Below are 14,775 nucleotides of genomic sequence, written 5' to 3'. Positions count from 1 at the left end.
GGTGGTTGAGAAAAGCCACTCTGTGGAAAGGAAAATTGCCCAACGGGGAATGCTCAGAAGCTCCCAAAGCATGGCCCGCTTGCAGTGGCTAAAATATTCTCCAAGATTCTGAAATAATACCATTTCATAGGAAAGCAAGCTGAGGTTTAGGAAGGCTTCTCTTAGGACTCACACTTACCAGGTCCCCTTCCTGAGCCTGCTCACCTTTTGAAAGACTTCCTTACCAAGAGTCATCAACAAATATTGGTTAAGCATCTTCTATACGCCACGCACTGTTGTGAGCACTTTACTTATATGACCTTTTAATCCTCCCAACAACCCCATGAGGTTGGCACTATTATTATCCCAGTTTACAGATGAACAAACTAAGGCACCGAGAAAGCAAAGCAACTTACTCAAGACCACACAACCAGTGAGTGAGGCTCTGGGATGCAGATGCAGGCAGTCCGAGCCCAGAGTTGGTTTCTTAACCATTAGATGATTGTAACCAATGCAATAACAAGCAGGGGCTTTCACCTGCCTCAAAGACAACTCGGCCACCAACTTGCATGTTCAGTGAGCCACAGACAGGATCAAGACACATGCACCCCTGCTCGTGCACACGTGCAGGCGTACAACACACACACACACACTCCTCCTGGGAGGGGCCCCTGTTGGACTCAACACTTCAGACAAAAAAGCTCAGCCTGTGGGAGTAGGGGCATCACTCTGGGGCTCTGGGTGCATCCTGAGACAGCCTGCTTAATCAGACACCCTTGCGGCGGCAGCTTTATGGATTTGGGGAGCCAAAATCCGTCAAGGAGCAGAAAGACTCTACCCTGTGCCTGACAAATGGACTTAGGAAGCTGAGAAAGATCCCTGACAGAGAGGAATTCAGGAAGTGTCGGCTTCAAGGGACAGAGGAAGAAAACATTTAAGGATCGGTATGATGTAGCCCTCAGTAATGATAATACCACCAGCGATAATGACAGCCACCATGGATTTCACTGTTAACTACAGGCCAGGCTCGCGCTAAACCCATTATAGATATTATCTCACTTAATCTTCAGGACTCCCTAGGGGATGTTATTGCTATTATTCCCATCTTACAGATAAGGAAATTAAGACTCTGAGAAGTTAACTAGCGTGCGCACAGTAACAGAGTGTCAGTGCTGGAGCTGAGACAGAACCCAACTTTGCCTTGCTTCGGAGCCCGGGGATGGAACTGCTCCGCCATAGGAACCATGCTGAAGACAAATCAAACCTCAAAATCTGGGTTTCCAGGCTGGGTACCCCTCCCCATCCTTTTTCCACCCCAACCCCACTCCAAACACACATTCCTAGTCTCCTTCTCTCCTGGCTGGAAATCCGTTACACCCTCCCTGCCTCCCGAGACAGCCCCTTCCCCAGGCCCCGGCCGGGAGCATCAGGCACAATGACAACCGTCTTCCTGCGCTCTGGGCCTCCGATCCCGCCAGAGCCAAGGACAAGAGGCTCTCAGCAACTACAAATGGGTAGACTTAATTGATGAATTGACTGGGATTGTCCAGCCACCTGTCAGCGCTGATGAAAGAGCAGATTTATAGCAAAAGGTGAGTAGCCTCATATTTCTCCCACCCCGGGACGCGAGCTGCTGTCTTCTGAGTCTGGGGGAGCTGGGGAGGAGTAGACAAACCATTCATTTCTGCTTACGGCTCTGACAGGGCATTGCCATTATGAAACATCACCCTCAGGTGTAAAACAATAGCATTTTGCACTTATGTTGGACTCATATTTTACCATCGCAAGGCACTGTCAGCCCAGAATGCAGAAGCCCTTAAATAAACATTAACTTAGCCTCACCCCACCTGCCAAGAGAAAGGAGCGAGCAAATCCATAAAGGGGAAACTGAGGCACTGACCACCAAGTATCTCAAATCTCTGCCACGTGCCAAGAGGAAGGCTGGCACGAACAGCAGTGGGTGTTGCAGCAGCACGGGGTACGTCCAGTCACCTCGCCATAGAAGGGCAAGCAGCGAGGACCCGAGGGCCTCACTCCCACCTCATGGATCTGGCACGGCCTCTGTGGTGGGGGCCTTCCCTCCTTGTGAGGCTCCTGTTTGAATCTTTGGAACAGTGACAGAGCCTAAGCAAGCTCTGAGAGGAGCACAGAAGCACGGTACAACAGACAGGGCCCTGGAACAGTCTGACAGAGCTACCTTCCCTCCTGGGGCTCACCCCTGATCTGCTGTGTGACCTCAGACAAGCCGCTTAGCCTTTCTGAGCCTCACGGTCTTCACTCACAAAATGGGGAGGATTGTACCATCTTATCTGCCCCCCATGGTTGCCAAGCAGGTAAAACGGAATGTGAAAGTACTTGGTTCCCCATAAGGAGGATGTGTGAATGTGGGGGATAAGATGGTTATTCCTGTCCCAGCACGTGCCTGAGGTTACCGCAAAGGATGACAAGGGCACACTCCACACTGCAGAATTCAAACCCCCTCCAACCCTACATCCTCTCAGCAGACTCCTGCACCCCTCAACACTCTCCTCTCCCAGGTCCTTTCTGACTCAGAGACCTTTTTTTTTTTTGAGGAAGATTAGCCCTGAGCTAACATCTGCTGCCAATCCTCCTCTTTTTGCTGAGGAAGACTAGCCCTGAGCTAACATCCGTGCCCATCTTCCTCCACTTTATATGTAGGACGCCTACCACAGCACAGCTTGCCTACCACGGCATGGCTTACCAAATGGTGCCATGACCGCACCTGGGGTCCGAACCGGCTAACCCGGGCCACGGAAGCAGAACATGTGAACTTAACGGCTGCGCCATGGGGCCAGCCCCTGACTCAGAGACTTTTATTCATTCAGGGGATAAATACGGAGCACCAGCCACATGCACCGCCCCTGGACCCCAGGTGTTGTGGAAGGCATCAAAGACAAGGGAGGAGGGCCCACCCTCTAGGAGCTTGTCAAGGAGACAGAGCCCAGGAAAAGATTAACCCACAGCCCAGGGCAGAGTGTGAGGAAGGGCTGAAAGTCCTCATCAAGCCGAGAGCCACCAGGAGGGCGGAGGCAAGTTACTCAGCAGCCGGAGACAAAGCTTTGGGACTGAGGGCCGAGCTGAGACTGGAGCGACCATCTGAATAGGTGGGGTGGGGTAGGGTGGGAAGGCACTCCCAGAGAGAGGCTGCCGGAACAATGGCTCAGTGGCAGAAATGGGTGTGGCACGTTTGGGGGACCCTGCAGAAACCTTCCAGACAGCAGCGCTGGGGGGAGCTTGGGCAGAAGAGGCCAAAACAGCTGGACTGACGCCTTTGGCCCTCAGCGTTGGAAGCCATGGAGCTCTGCAGGCTTGGAAGAGGGTGCAGGGTGCAGCCACGTCCACGGAGGGGCGGCTGAGGTTATCCAAGTTCTCGGAGCCCTCTGCCTAACTTCACTTTGGCCATACACCTATTCCCTGAAAGCTTATTGGCCTGGCTAACGGTACTGAGTTCTCAAAAGAAAGGAGACTAACATCGACTGAGTGCCTACTGTGTGCCGGGCACGAGGCTTGCGTGCTTCAAGGGCATTTTCTCATTTAATCATGACACAAAGGTACAAAGGTGGGTCCTGTGGTCTCATTTTACAGATCGCGAGAAATTCTTCAAGATCCTATGGCTAGAAGGAGTGGGAGCCAACATCTGATCCAGGTCTGTCTGGCTCTCAAGCCCAGTTTTTTCCGTCACAATGCTAAAGAGTTCAAAGTTCGGGGCCTTAGGAGGGTTCCCCTTGACTTCTTCTCTAGAAGCCAGGCCTCATTTGGAAAGCAAGTCCTTGGACAGGAAACTCCTACCTTCCCCTTAAGTGCCAGCCATCCCCCAGCTCGCTGTTCCCTCTGCAGACAGAACCAGGCGCATTTACAGAGAGAACCAGAGGAGGGGGAAACACTTCATAAATAAGAGAGAGGCATTGAGATCAACAGCAGAGCTCCTTCTGGTCAAAGGGGGAAACGGATTTTTAATAGAAAATGGAAGTTATGGGTTTGGTTGTGATGTGACAGACGCCCAGCCTTAAACCCGTTTAATCTTCTCCGCCGTTTAACATTGAGCTCCACCCCGATGCCGTGTTTCATAAAACAGGCTCCAAATCGCTAGGAGATTAGAAGTGTAGAAATAGCACTGCAATATTTTTAAACCAGAAATCGCCCCCAGGCATTTGGGCTGCCCCCAGGGTCACCGCTGAAACCTAAGTACCCATCGCATCAACCAGCTCGCTCACCCTCCGCCGTCTGGCCATCAGGATTAGTTTGGCGAAGGAAACTGGACACCCATGTATGTGCCACCCATGGGCCCCCACCCCGCCTGCCTGGGTTGGATGGGGGTGTCTGACTGGCTGAGGCTTTCTCCCAGGTGCACACTGAATTATCTCCATGTCATCATCTCCAATCATCGTAAATGACAACCCGGGGGGACTGAAATATTAATACCTCACCACCTCCACAGGGAGAAGTGAGTCATTTTGTTCTCTTCCTTTACAATATTTACTCGTCTCATTCACTGGACTTCTCATCCAGGAGCATCTGCCAGTGCTGGGGCTGGTACAACACCCGCCCCCGCCAGAGACGAGCAAGAGCCTGCAAGGGGCATGTAAGCCTGGGCATAGCAAGCATGGATGGGGGAAGCAGGGGGCAGGAGGAGTGGGCAGGGCTCCCCTGCAGGACTGTGAGCTCCCTGTCTTGGTCACCACTCTGTCCCCCGAGTCTAGCATAGCACTGGGCACTCAGCACAATAGTTAGACGCCCAGACTCTGGTACGAGGCTCCCCAGCTTCGATTCCCTGCTCTGCCACTTACATGCAGTGTAACCTCAGGCAAGATTCCCTCACGCCTCTGTGCCTTAGTTTCCCCATCTATAAAATGGGAGTGACCATATCTACCTCAAGGGTTGTTATGTTGGATGAGTTAATATCCATGACAGTTTCTGGTGTATGTAAGTGCCTGGCACCACCTAAGTATTTGTCACTGTTGTTATAAGTATTATCATTATAGCAGGCAAGCAGCGAGTATTTGTGGAATAAATATACCACAACAAATACATACCTCTCACCCACAATATTAATAATAACTTAAGAAAGCAGTTCTCAACATTACTATGGATGAGAATCACCTGGAGAGCTTGTAGAAGATGCAGATCCTTAGATAACAGATTCACCAAGTCTGCACAGGGCCAGGAAACTATTTCTGATGCAGACGGTCCTCCGTCTACACTCAGAGTAACTAACACTCCTTAGAAAAAAGTCACTTTGTCATACTAGACATCAGTATCACCTTTCCCAACAATAGACAGTTTTCATGGGCTTGGCTGACAGGAACTTTGCACCCTATTAATTAACTTAATTTGGTGATCAAGTTAATAAAATAATAGTGGTGTGATCAATAACAACAGAGCCTTGCAATAGCCACACGGCTGCTGCCTCCAGGCCTTACACAGAGTTTTTCACACAGATGTGCCCTGGTGAGATTTCTTAGATTAATTTGCAAGATTGATTCCACCGCTGCATTTCCACACAAAGGTTTTCATACAAATATATAATTTGCCTTCACTCTGATTGTTCTCATCCCACAGTTGTAAAAACTAGGTCCAGAAAGGATCAACCAGTGGGGCCTCAGCTCACCCACCACATCCATCCAAAACTCAGGTCAGGACCAGCGAGACAGAGTCTGGCTCCTTCATCAGAAAACGCCTTTATTGTGTGTTGGCACCTTGGAGAGAGTCCACATCTAGACCCTGGGGAGGAGAAGGGCGAGTCTCCCCAGACAGCATCAGAGCATTTACAGGCCATCAGAGTTGATACTTTCCCTGGGACAAGATGGAGCAGCCGGGACCAAGTCCCAGACCTTCTGTCTGTGGCTCCCCCTGCCCCGAACCTGGCACACATGTTTACCACTCTCTTCACCATCATCATGGCCACCATTTTTTGCATTTATTTTGTGCCAGGCATTATGAGAAGCCACTTTCTTGCGTTATAGTGCATTTAATCCTGACAGCAACCCTCTAATGTAGCTACTGCACGAGACCCCCTTTCACAGATTAGAAAACAGGAGCTTAGAAGGGTCAAGGAAGTTCCTAGGGTTGCACAGCTAGTGGCGGCAGAACTGCCTTTCAAACCCGGGCCTCCCTTGCTCCGGGCTGTGTTTCTCAACAGGCGCACCACATTCTAGACTGGGACCAGCTCCAGGATGCGAGCATACCATGAGGGGGGTTCTGACGAAGGAGAGCAATTTGGGGTATGACAATTCTGAGTTATTTAGGACTGTCCCAGGCATCAAAGATTTCATCCCTAATGCATCCCTCGCCACCCTCCTAACTAACTGCCAGCAGCTCCCTACCCTAGTCATTGAGATAACCAAAAGTCCCCCATCTATTTTCAAACGCCCCTAGGGAGGCGCTCCTACCCCAGTGAGGAGCACTGCTCCAGTGCCCAAGTGCTCCACCTCTGTCCATCAGAAACACGGGTTTTTTCTTTTTTCTTTTTCTTTAAGATTCTTAGCACCAACATAGTTCCCATAGCCAGCAACCAGAAAACTATGAGATCCAGTAAAGATCAGTCATCCTTCAACCTACAAGGCCCCTCACCATCAGCTCCAGGAGAAGTTATGAGCAACAGCTGACAGTCAAACAGACTCTTTAATCTTCCAGCCCCTTCTAGACAGGGCTTGTCAGGGGAAGGCCCCTTACGGCCAGAAAGGTCTTTCTAGGGAGTCGGCTCAGACAGCACAGTTGTCCCCAGAGAATCCTAGATTTAGATTGTTAACACTTGAGGGCTTTAAGAGATTATTTTGTCCCAATCTCCTCCATTTACAGATGGGGAGAGTGAGGCCTAGAGAGTCCTTCACGCCAGGTACACAGCTAGCCAGTGTCCTGGCTGGGACTGGACTCCGGTCTCCCCTGCTCTATTAATTCTGGCCGCTCTGCTCTCAGAAGCCAGCAACCCGAGAATAGAGGAACATCAAGGAGAAATGGAATGACATCATATGAGGAGATGCTAGCAGAACCAGGGATGCTGGATGCTAGGGGAGAGGCTCAGATGGGCAGGACACCTGTCTACACATGGTTGAGTGGTTGTCAAGAGGAAGAGGGCTTCACCTGGATTGGTGGCCTAACAGGTGGAACCAGGACCTTTGAGCAGAAGGTACAAGACCATAACAAGGCTTGGGGGATTCTAAGGATGAGCTCTGTAAGAGTGAGAGCCGTGTGACTAGGAACGGGCTGCCTTGAAAGGCAGGCGCTCCTGGGGCCAGCAGTGCTGGGGCAGAGGAAGAACAGCTGCTGGTGTGAGGCTGCCGAGGGGATCGGGCAGAGCAGGGGATGGACTCCATGTCCTTAAAGGTGCCTTCCAACCTGGCAGACTTCTACCCTCGTCAGTCACCCCCAGAGCAGGTGCCCCAGCCTCCCAGAGCCTCAAGGCTCTGGGAGACCACCTTAGAAGCGAGGCGTCCGTGACCTTGATTCTACAGGGTCCTCAGGGTCTGGATTCCAGTAATTGCTGTCACCTCAAATGAGGTCACACAAGGTGCCTACTGCTCTGCCCACACAGACTGTGGGTTCCCAGCAGGGAGAATCACCCTCGGAGAAGTGTGTCCAGAGGACAATAGAGTAAACTTACATCTAAGGACCTGGGGAGGGAGCAAAGATGGTTCTTCCCACTCCCACCGGGCACTGGGGCCACAGGGGGATCTGCCAAGTCTGCTCCAAGAAGACTGCTGCCAGCCTGGCTGTGCCTCTTCAGCTGTTCCTCACGTTGATGAAAAAGCAAAGGCTAGGAAAATTCTCCATATGCGGGGGGCCCAGGGAGGGGGAGACAGCCACACACAGCTGTGAGACCTTCGTTGTTCCTGTATGATGAAATGACAGTAATTATACCTCACGTTTCAGCAGAGCATTTCTAAGACTAAAACCGGTTTGCTGTGGTTCTCACATGTGTGTGTTTATATGTTACCCTGTTCGGTTTATAAAGCATTGTCACGTGATGTACAATTACATGCCCCTCATCCTTCCTGCACACATGCAATTACAACCGGCCTGTGGGACAGTCAGGACAGGGCTTATTTTGCCCATTTTACAGATTAGGAAACAGAGGTACATGACCTATTAGGTACCTTGCCTAAATTAGACAGGCTGGGTTTTGTTTTCTAGGTCCATGGACAATGCTCTTTCTCACACACACTCTCCCCCGCACCAGTTTAATGGATATGTAACTAGCATTTGAATAACTGTTCTTAATGAAGATGGTGCCCTTGGAAACTGTCAACAAGCATCATGAAGAGCAAGGACGCAGGGAGGTGGGGCAGGGGGTGGCTGAAGGGAAGGATGAGGAGAGTAGCAGCTGGATGGCAGGGGTGGTACCCAAGGCTAATACTGTTCACGTTAAAGCAGCGCTGGGTGAACATCTGTTAAACAGGGCACACAGGCTGTTGTGCCCACAGCCTCCCCCACTGTCGTGGAACCCACAGGCCACAACCTGCTGTGGACAGCACTTGACCTCTGGGTCATATGCTGCTTCCCTCTGGCTACCTGGGTCCTGGAGGGCAGAGTGGCCCAGGGACCCCCAAGGTCACAGGCTGTTGAGGGTGTTCTCTCTACATAAAACTACCTGAAAAACAGCGACGCTCATCCCAGCAGGGAGAGACACAGAAATCCAGCCAGCCACAAGGTCTGCGGGCTTGCCCTGCGCGGCCCATTTACATAGGCTTTATGGCATGAAGTCCAGGATAGGCCTGACTCTGTCCAACCATGGTACAGATTTACCAACCAACCCCAGCGCACCTGTGGCAGGTAGGAGACTGGCCTTTGCCTCACCATCAAATTCAAGTCTGGAGCCAACCTCTGCCCTGGCCTTTTCCACTGCTGCCACTAGCTGTGGCTGGGGAAAGCGGGGTGTGCTGGGTCCCAAAGGTGCCTGCATGGCCTCAGCTGTCTCACTGAGGGCAAGTCTGCAGGCTAGGTGATAGAAGGAAGCAGTGACGTCCCCTGCCTTGGCCACCACTAAGTCTTGCTTATTATTACAAAGTCTAGGCCAGTGGGCTTGGCCAAAACAGCAGCTCAGTAATAGAACTGCTCAGACCAGGACCTGATGGTCCATCCTGGGGTGGGGGCAGGGGGAGGAGGATGGAAACAGTGCAGAAAACAGCAGAGGTCTAACGTTTATTGAGCACCAATTCTGTTTTGGCTACTTTATATGCATTATCTCCTTTAATCCCATTTCATAGCTAGAGAAAGTGGGGCTCAAAGTGACGAGACTCCTAAATTCACGTATCGAGTAAGTGCAGAACCAGGATCTGAATGAGGGGTTTGCCTTGACCGCAAATTTCCACCACACCAGAGAGTTGCAATCTTTTTTATTTTTCGTCATAACACCAATATATAAAATGCTCTGGTTGAAAGAATGGGGGGAGGGGCCTTGAAGTTCTGCCCACGGGCCCTCCCCCCTCTACCTACAGCCATCCCTGAGGCTCCACCCACAACTTGGGGCCCCACACCTTACCCTTTGGAAACCTCCGTGGGCTCTGGGTGGACCAGGGCCCTCCCAGATCATTAGATGTGCAGAAAAACACTCCAGGAAGCCTTGGAGCTGCACCTGCCAGGGCGGGATTTGCTCAGGGCCCCGGAAATGCATACAAAACCATTCCCAGAGCCACATTCCCACTGCAGGCACCCCAGCTGGCTCCCCAGGAAGGGGCCCTCCAGCTGCCCCGAACTGTTTGCTCCTCAAGCATTACTCCCAACTCGTTACACACCCTTCCCTCTATGACCAGTGCCTGCCTTCCCACTGCCCCCACTGGAACCGCCGCACAGGACGGAAGCCGCCTGAACAGGGGTAGAATAAGAAGTCTAGGGGCTCTTCCCCTAATCGCTCAGAGGCCGCAACCCCAACCAAGCTGGATGCTGACAAACCAGGAGGGTGAGACAGCGTCTTGCCTCCCTTCATATCCTCATCCCATGCGCTGCTGCTTCTCCACCTACTGACCACAGCCTAAGCACTACCTCCCTCCATTCGGAGGGTACACTCACCAGAGGCTAATGTTGGCCCTGGGTTCCCAGAGCTGATGTACCCTCTTCTTCCTGCAGCACAGGAGGGACAACCCACATGCCACGTTTGGTCTGCCTTAGGGTGTCACCCATCCTCCCACCCCACCCCGATTGCCACCAGCCTTGCCAGATGAAGAACTCAGTGCTGAGCCCCCATAGTCCTAAAACTCAGAGGCAAGAGAGAAGCACCACAAAAAACCCCAGCCCTTCTCCCCACTCCTGCCCCACCCCTATTTCATGCAAGGAAAAAGCCACTGCCTGCTTGCTACTGAGGCCAAGATCAAGATGCTACTTACAGAGGGTGAGGCTCTCGGCCTGCCTAGGTGAGCATGCAAAGGTATATGCAAATTATATGTAAATCCAGGGCCTGCCCTTGGGTTCCTGGCATCCGGCCATCTCTGCTGCCTGTGGCTCACCCATTCAGGCACCTGGGTGCCAGCTAGACTCTACTGGGCTAGGGGCTGAGAAAGCACTGTGGGAGCTGGGGGCTCTTCCTCTTGACTGCTTCAAATGTCCCCAAAAAACACCTCCTCCAGAGCACGTGGGAGGGAAGAATCTCCCAGCCTGGTATCTGCACCCCCAAGAAAAAGCTCTCTTAACAGCCACCCACCCTTCCTTCAACTCATCCACAAACAAAATCATCCTTCACCAGGCCGGGCAGGGGACCAAGCAAGTGGCAGGGATGGAATTTCTGAAGACACGGAGAAGGTATGTGAGGTTTGAGGTCTGCATCCCTCTGTCAAAGGCCAACAGCCCATGAGGTGCTCAGGGCAGAACCCCACCCTGTGTCTGGGGTCCCCCAACCTGCCTTTTTGGGGGCTTGCTTCTTTAGCCAAGCATCCCTGAGCCAAACCCTCTGTTTGCCTGCCCACCTCCTCCCCATTCCTCAATCTAAGAAAAATAAGCCTCTCCAACCAGTCTCCTGGGATCTGTTCAACTCAAGCGCTGCCTTTGGGTCAACTGTTTACTTGCTTTTCGTTTCTAATTGAGCTCCCCATTCTGCTGCAGAAATACATTACAGACAGATGACTTTGGTGCCCAGAAACGTGAAGCATCTGAACGGTTTGCCGGGCATCATGGCAATTCCATTCTCCCCCGAGTTATTCTGGCAGCCAAGGTCTCTCTGCCTACGTACCCCCTCCCCGATGCTCACCGTCCTTCACCCGCTTCCCCGAAGTTGCATTTGCCATTTCAAGGTTTTAAAAACAGTGCTCCCCCCACCCCAGTTTAATTAGACACCGAACAGAGTGTTAGAGCTTTTCTTAATGGCATGACGAAGGCTTTTAATTTGGTCTTCTCAAGAGAAGAACCAGGAGTCCCCATCCAAGAGGTTTGGGTGGGAAATGAAAAAAATCAATCCAACCCATTATTTTGGCTTTTAGAAAAACAGGAATTTTAGTGCTGGGGAAGCTTGTTCTTCTACACAGTAAAAATGCAAATGCAGGCAACACAGATGCTGGCACGCTGGATACAACAACGGGGAGAGCCTCGCTGGGGTTCATCTGGCTGCCCAAACCTAGATTTGTTTTGGCAATAATAAGGCAGTTACTGGAGACTCGATAACCGATTATTAAAACACCTTCCCAGTTCAGTTCTGGGGAATCGGTCTGAGCTCAGGCTTCGTCAAAAAAAGGCATTTGGAGAGGAATGGAAATAACAGAAGCTTAAAACACATTCAATAACTGCTTAATTCCATCCAGAGGACGCTCCATCTCATCTTGTTTTCTTCTCCTCTCTCTCTCTGCCTCCTCCCGCTCCTCACAGATGGACGTACAAATTATTGCAAGAGGATATTGTTTTCTGTAACAGGCTCGAACATTCACATTTACATTTTCCTTGGTGCCGCGGGGGTGACTGGCAACGAGAAAAATACACCAAACCCCATCTTCCCTGCTCTCGCCGCATCACATCTCCCACAGCCGCCTCCAGCACCCCCGCCCCCATGCCACCCCAAGCAGAACAGGCCCCAGGGATCAGCCTGGCACCTAAGACCCAATTAAGGCACAAAGGAAAAGAAAGGCCTGTCTGGCAAGTCGCCCTGGAGCCCAACACAGATGCTGGAGCCTCTGAATGGCAGGGGTGCCCGGGCTCTGCAGACCAAAAGGCCACTGAGGGGCCGCCTCACCTGGCACCTCCGGTCTACCCAAAGGCCCAGGGCCAGTGGCAACTTCCTTCTCAAGTTGGAAAGGGCTTTGGCCCTCAGGCTGTCCCATCGCCTTCTGAGCCTTTCTCTGCCTTTCTCCACGGCCACCCCCATCTGCTCCCTCCCTATCACATAGCTTGGGCTTCATTTATTAATGCCCAGCTTCTGGAAGGGGGAGGGGAGCATCCTTCAGGTATTGCTAAGGGACCTCCACTCCTGGGGCTGGGCTGCTCTGGAAGAGGTCTCCAGATGGGGGAGGGGGGGCGGGGAGGAGGGGTTGAGGACAAAGCTGGGCAAGAGTGTGGCAGCAGCTCTGGCCCGTGCATTCTCGCCTGACAAAATGGAAAAGGGCTAGGGGCTGGAGAGAGAACTAGCGAGGAAGAAAGCTGCCGCTCCTCACCTTATGTATTTTTAATATTAATGTAATTAAAGCTGCCAGCCAAGCCAGCCTGCGGGGGCGGAGGGAGGCAGGAAGAGCCTGGGGAGGGGGAGACTGGGGGTGGGGGGCGGGGGGCTTGAACGGGAGACAGGCTTCTTGCTCAGCTAAAGTGGGACGAGAGGGTGCTGTACGGGGCACAAGGGGTTAACCAGCCCAGCTAGACCAGCCGTGGTGTGTCACCCAGTGGACCCCACTGGGTCTGAGAAACTCAACTACTTTGTCCACGATTCAGGGGCCACCCCTCGCCCTGCACCCCTTCTCTAGGCAAACCCCAGCAGCATCTTGGCCTTCAGCCTGCCTTTGACCGGGCGGTATTTACAAATAAATAAGGGTCACCCTCCCTCCCCAAGCCAGGATACACTGCGGTCGGTCACCTCGGGCTGGTTGCAGACTCCAGACCCGGGGACATCGGCAAGGAAAGACTGGACCCCTCCTGGAGCGCCAACCCTCTGCTGGACTGCCCTTCCCCCATCGCCTAGGGGTCAAGAGTTGCAGCTCGGCCAGGGCAACCGCCTGGGCTAAGGGGGGAGAAGCCACCCTTAGGACGAGAAGGAGAAAAGTTAGAGGGCTGAACAGGTAAAGCTGAGCTGGTACGAGCGTGTGTGCTCCGCCGCGCAAGGGCGCGGAGTTCGGCAGCCTCATCTCCCGCCATCTGCGCGCCCGGGGGCACGTCCTCTGCGATAGCCTGGAAGCCCGACAGCCAGGGACTGCCTGGTCTCGACTCACTGCCCAGGTGACTCTGGCCGGAAGTGACTGCCCCCTTCCAACCCCCAGTCCCGGCTACCTCGGATCAGGTGCGCAGCGCCCCAGCAGCAGGTCTGGACATGCCGGACACCTGGACCCACCCCTAGCAACGCCTTCTCTCTGAGGAAAGCGACACGCCCCCCCCCCCCCGACCCCAAACCTAAGACTTATCCCCATGTCCGGCTGACCAGGCGCCGAAGCGGAGAACCTCGCACCTTGGGGCGCCCTGCCCGAGGTGGCCAAGGCGGCGCAGCGAAGCCGGGGCTAGTGCCCCGGGCAGGAGGGTGAGGTGGGGCTGGGGGAAGGCGACCTCTGGGTTTGGAGAACAAACTTGCTATTCGAGGGACCCCAGCACTCGGGACCCCCAGCTATCCCCGCTCTGGATCCAGCCAAGGCACGGATAAGCGCCATGCGGTGCGGTGCAGGGGGTCTGGGGCGGCGGAGGGGCGCACGGTGGCAGAGGAGGAGTAAGCCGCGGAGTCCGAGGCCCGATTAAGCGAGGACTCCCAGGTGAACAGTCACGGCCCGAAGACCCCTCTACTCGGAGGGCACCCCGGGGTCCCAGCGCCACCAAGACGCAGGAAGCTGGGAAGGGGCTGGGGGAGGGGTCCGGGGCAGAACTGCTGCCCAGCAAGGAGCGGGGAGATGAGGGGCTCATTCACCACCACCCTACGGTCGCGCCCCAAAACGCCAGGCTCCGGTGGCTGGTAGAGCGGTCCAGGGCAGACTCTCACCTGGCCCCTCTCCCGGTGCTTGTCCCGCCCCCGCTGCGCCCCACCCGGGGCCATGCACCAGGGTCGGTCCCCTGGACACCTGGAGCCCGCCGGGCACCCCGCCTCGCCGCCAGTCGCGCGCACCCGGGCCCCACCGCCTCCGCCGCCCTGCCGCCGGCACGGGTCTCACCTTTGTGTAAAGAGTCCAGGAGCAGGAGGAAAGTTACCAGCCACATGCCATAAAGAGGCCCTATTCTCCGGGGAGGTGGTCCTGTGGCCGGCCGTGCGGCAGCGCCTCTCCCCCGCTCAGCGCGCTCGCAGCCGCCCGCACTCCGCGCCCCGCTCTCTCTGCTCCTCAGCCCAGCGCTCGGCGGCGGCGGCTCCTCCCTCCTCGGCTCCCTGGCTCCTGTCATCCGCGGGGCTGGGCTAGGCGGCCGCTCTCCCCGCCCCCCCCCCGCGGCACCCCGGGTGGCGAGCGCCGCGCGAGGCCCGAGCCCGGAAGGCCCCCAGCCCCACTAGCCCAGGCACAGGGGCGGGGACCCGGACCGCACGACCCTGACCAGGGTTCGCTGTCTGAGAGGCGAGGGTCCCTGCCACCCACAGGCTCGGAGCCTGTGGTCTCATACAGGCATGTGTCATACGTGTGCCAAGAGCCCGCCGTCCTCGGGCCAAGGACGCCCCGTGTCTCCTGGCCCAGTCACCTGGGGCCAATG

The 14,775-nt window shown here is 54.4% G+C and overlaps 1 protein-coding gene across 2 annotated transcripts in view; it reads right to left on the bottom strand.

The window, feature by feature from the left end:
• The window catches only part of DSCAML1 (DS cell adhesion molecule like 1), a 340,977-nt gene extending 326,548 nt beyond the window's left edge, over positions 1-14,429 (bottom strand). The window contains exon 1 of one of the 2 annotated variants that reach the window (XM_014855719.3): positions 14,253-14,429. In XM_014855719.3, the coding sequence (XP_014711205.2) occupies positions 14,253-14,298 (46 nt within the window). In that variant the 5' untranslated portion in view covers positions 14,299-14,429. The remainder of the gene's footprint in view (positions 1-14,252) is intronic. The other variant, XM_070490215.1, reaches the window with a different exon arrangement.
• Positions 14,430-14,775: the final 346 nt, after the last annotated feature.

The sequence above is a fragment of the Equus asinus genome, chromosome 20, assembly GCF_041296235.1.
Source record: "Equus asinus isolate D_3611 breed Donkey chromosome 20, EquAss-T2T_v2, whole genome shotgun sequence".
Lineage (NCBI taxonomy): Eukaryota > Metazoa > Chordata > Mammalia > Perissodactyla > Equidae > Equus > Equus asinus.
Note: the sequence above shows the minus strand (reverse complement) of the source record. Positions and strands in the feature narration are given on the sequence as shown.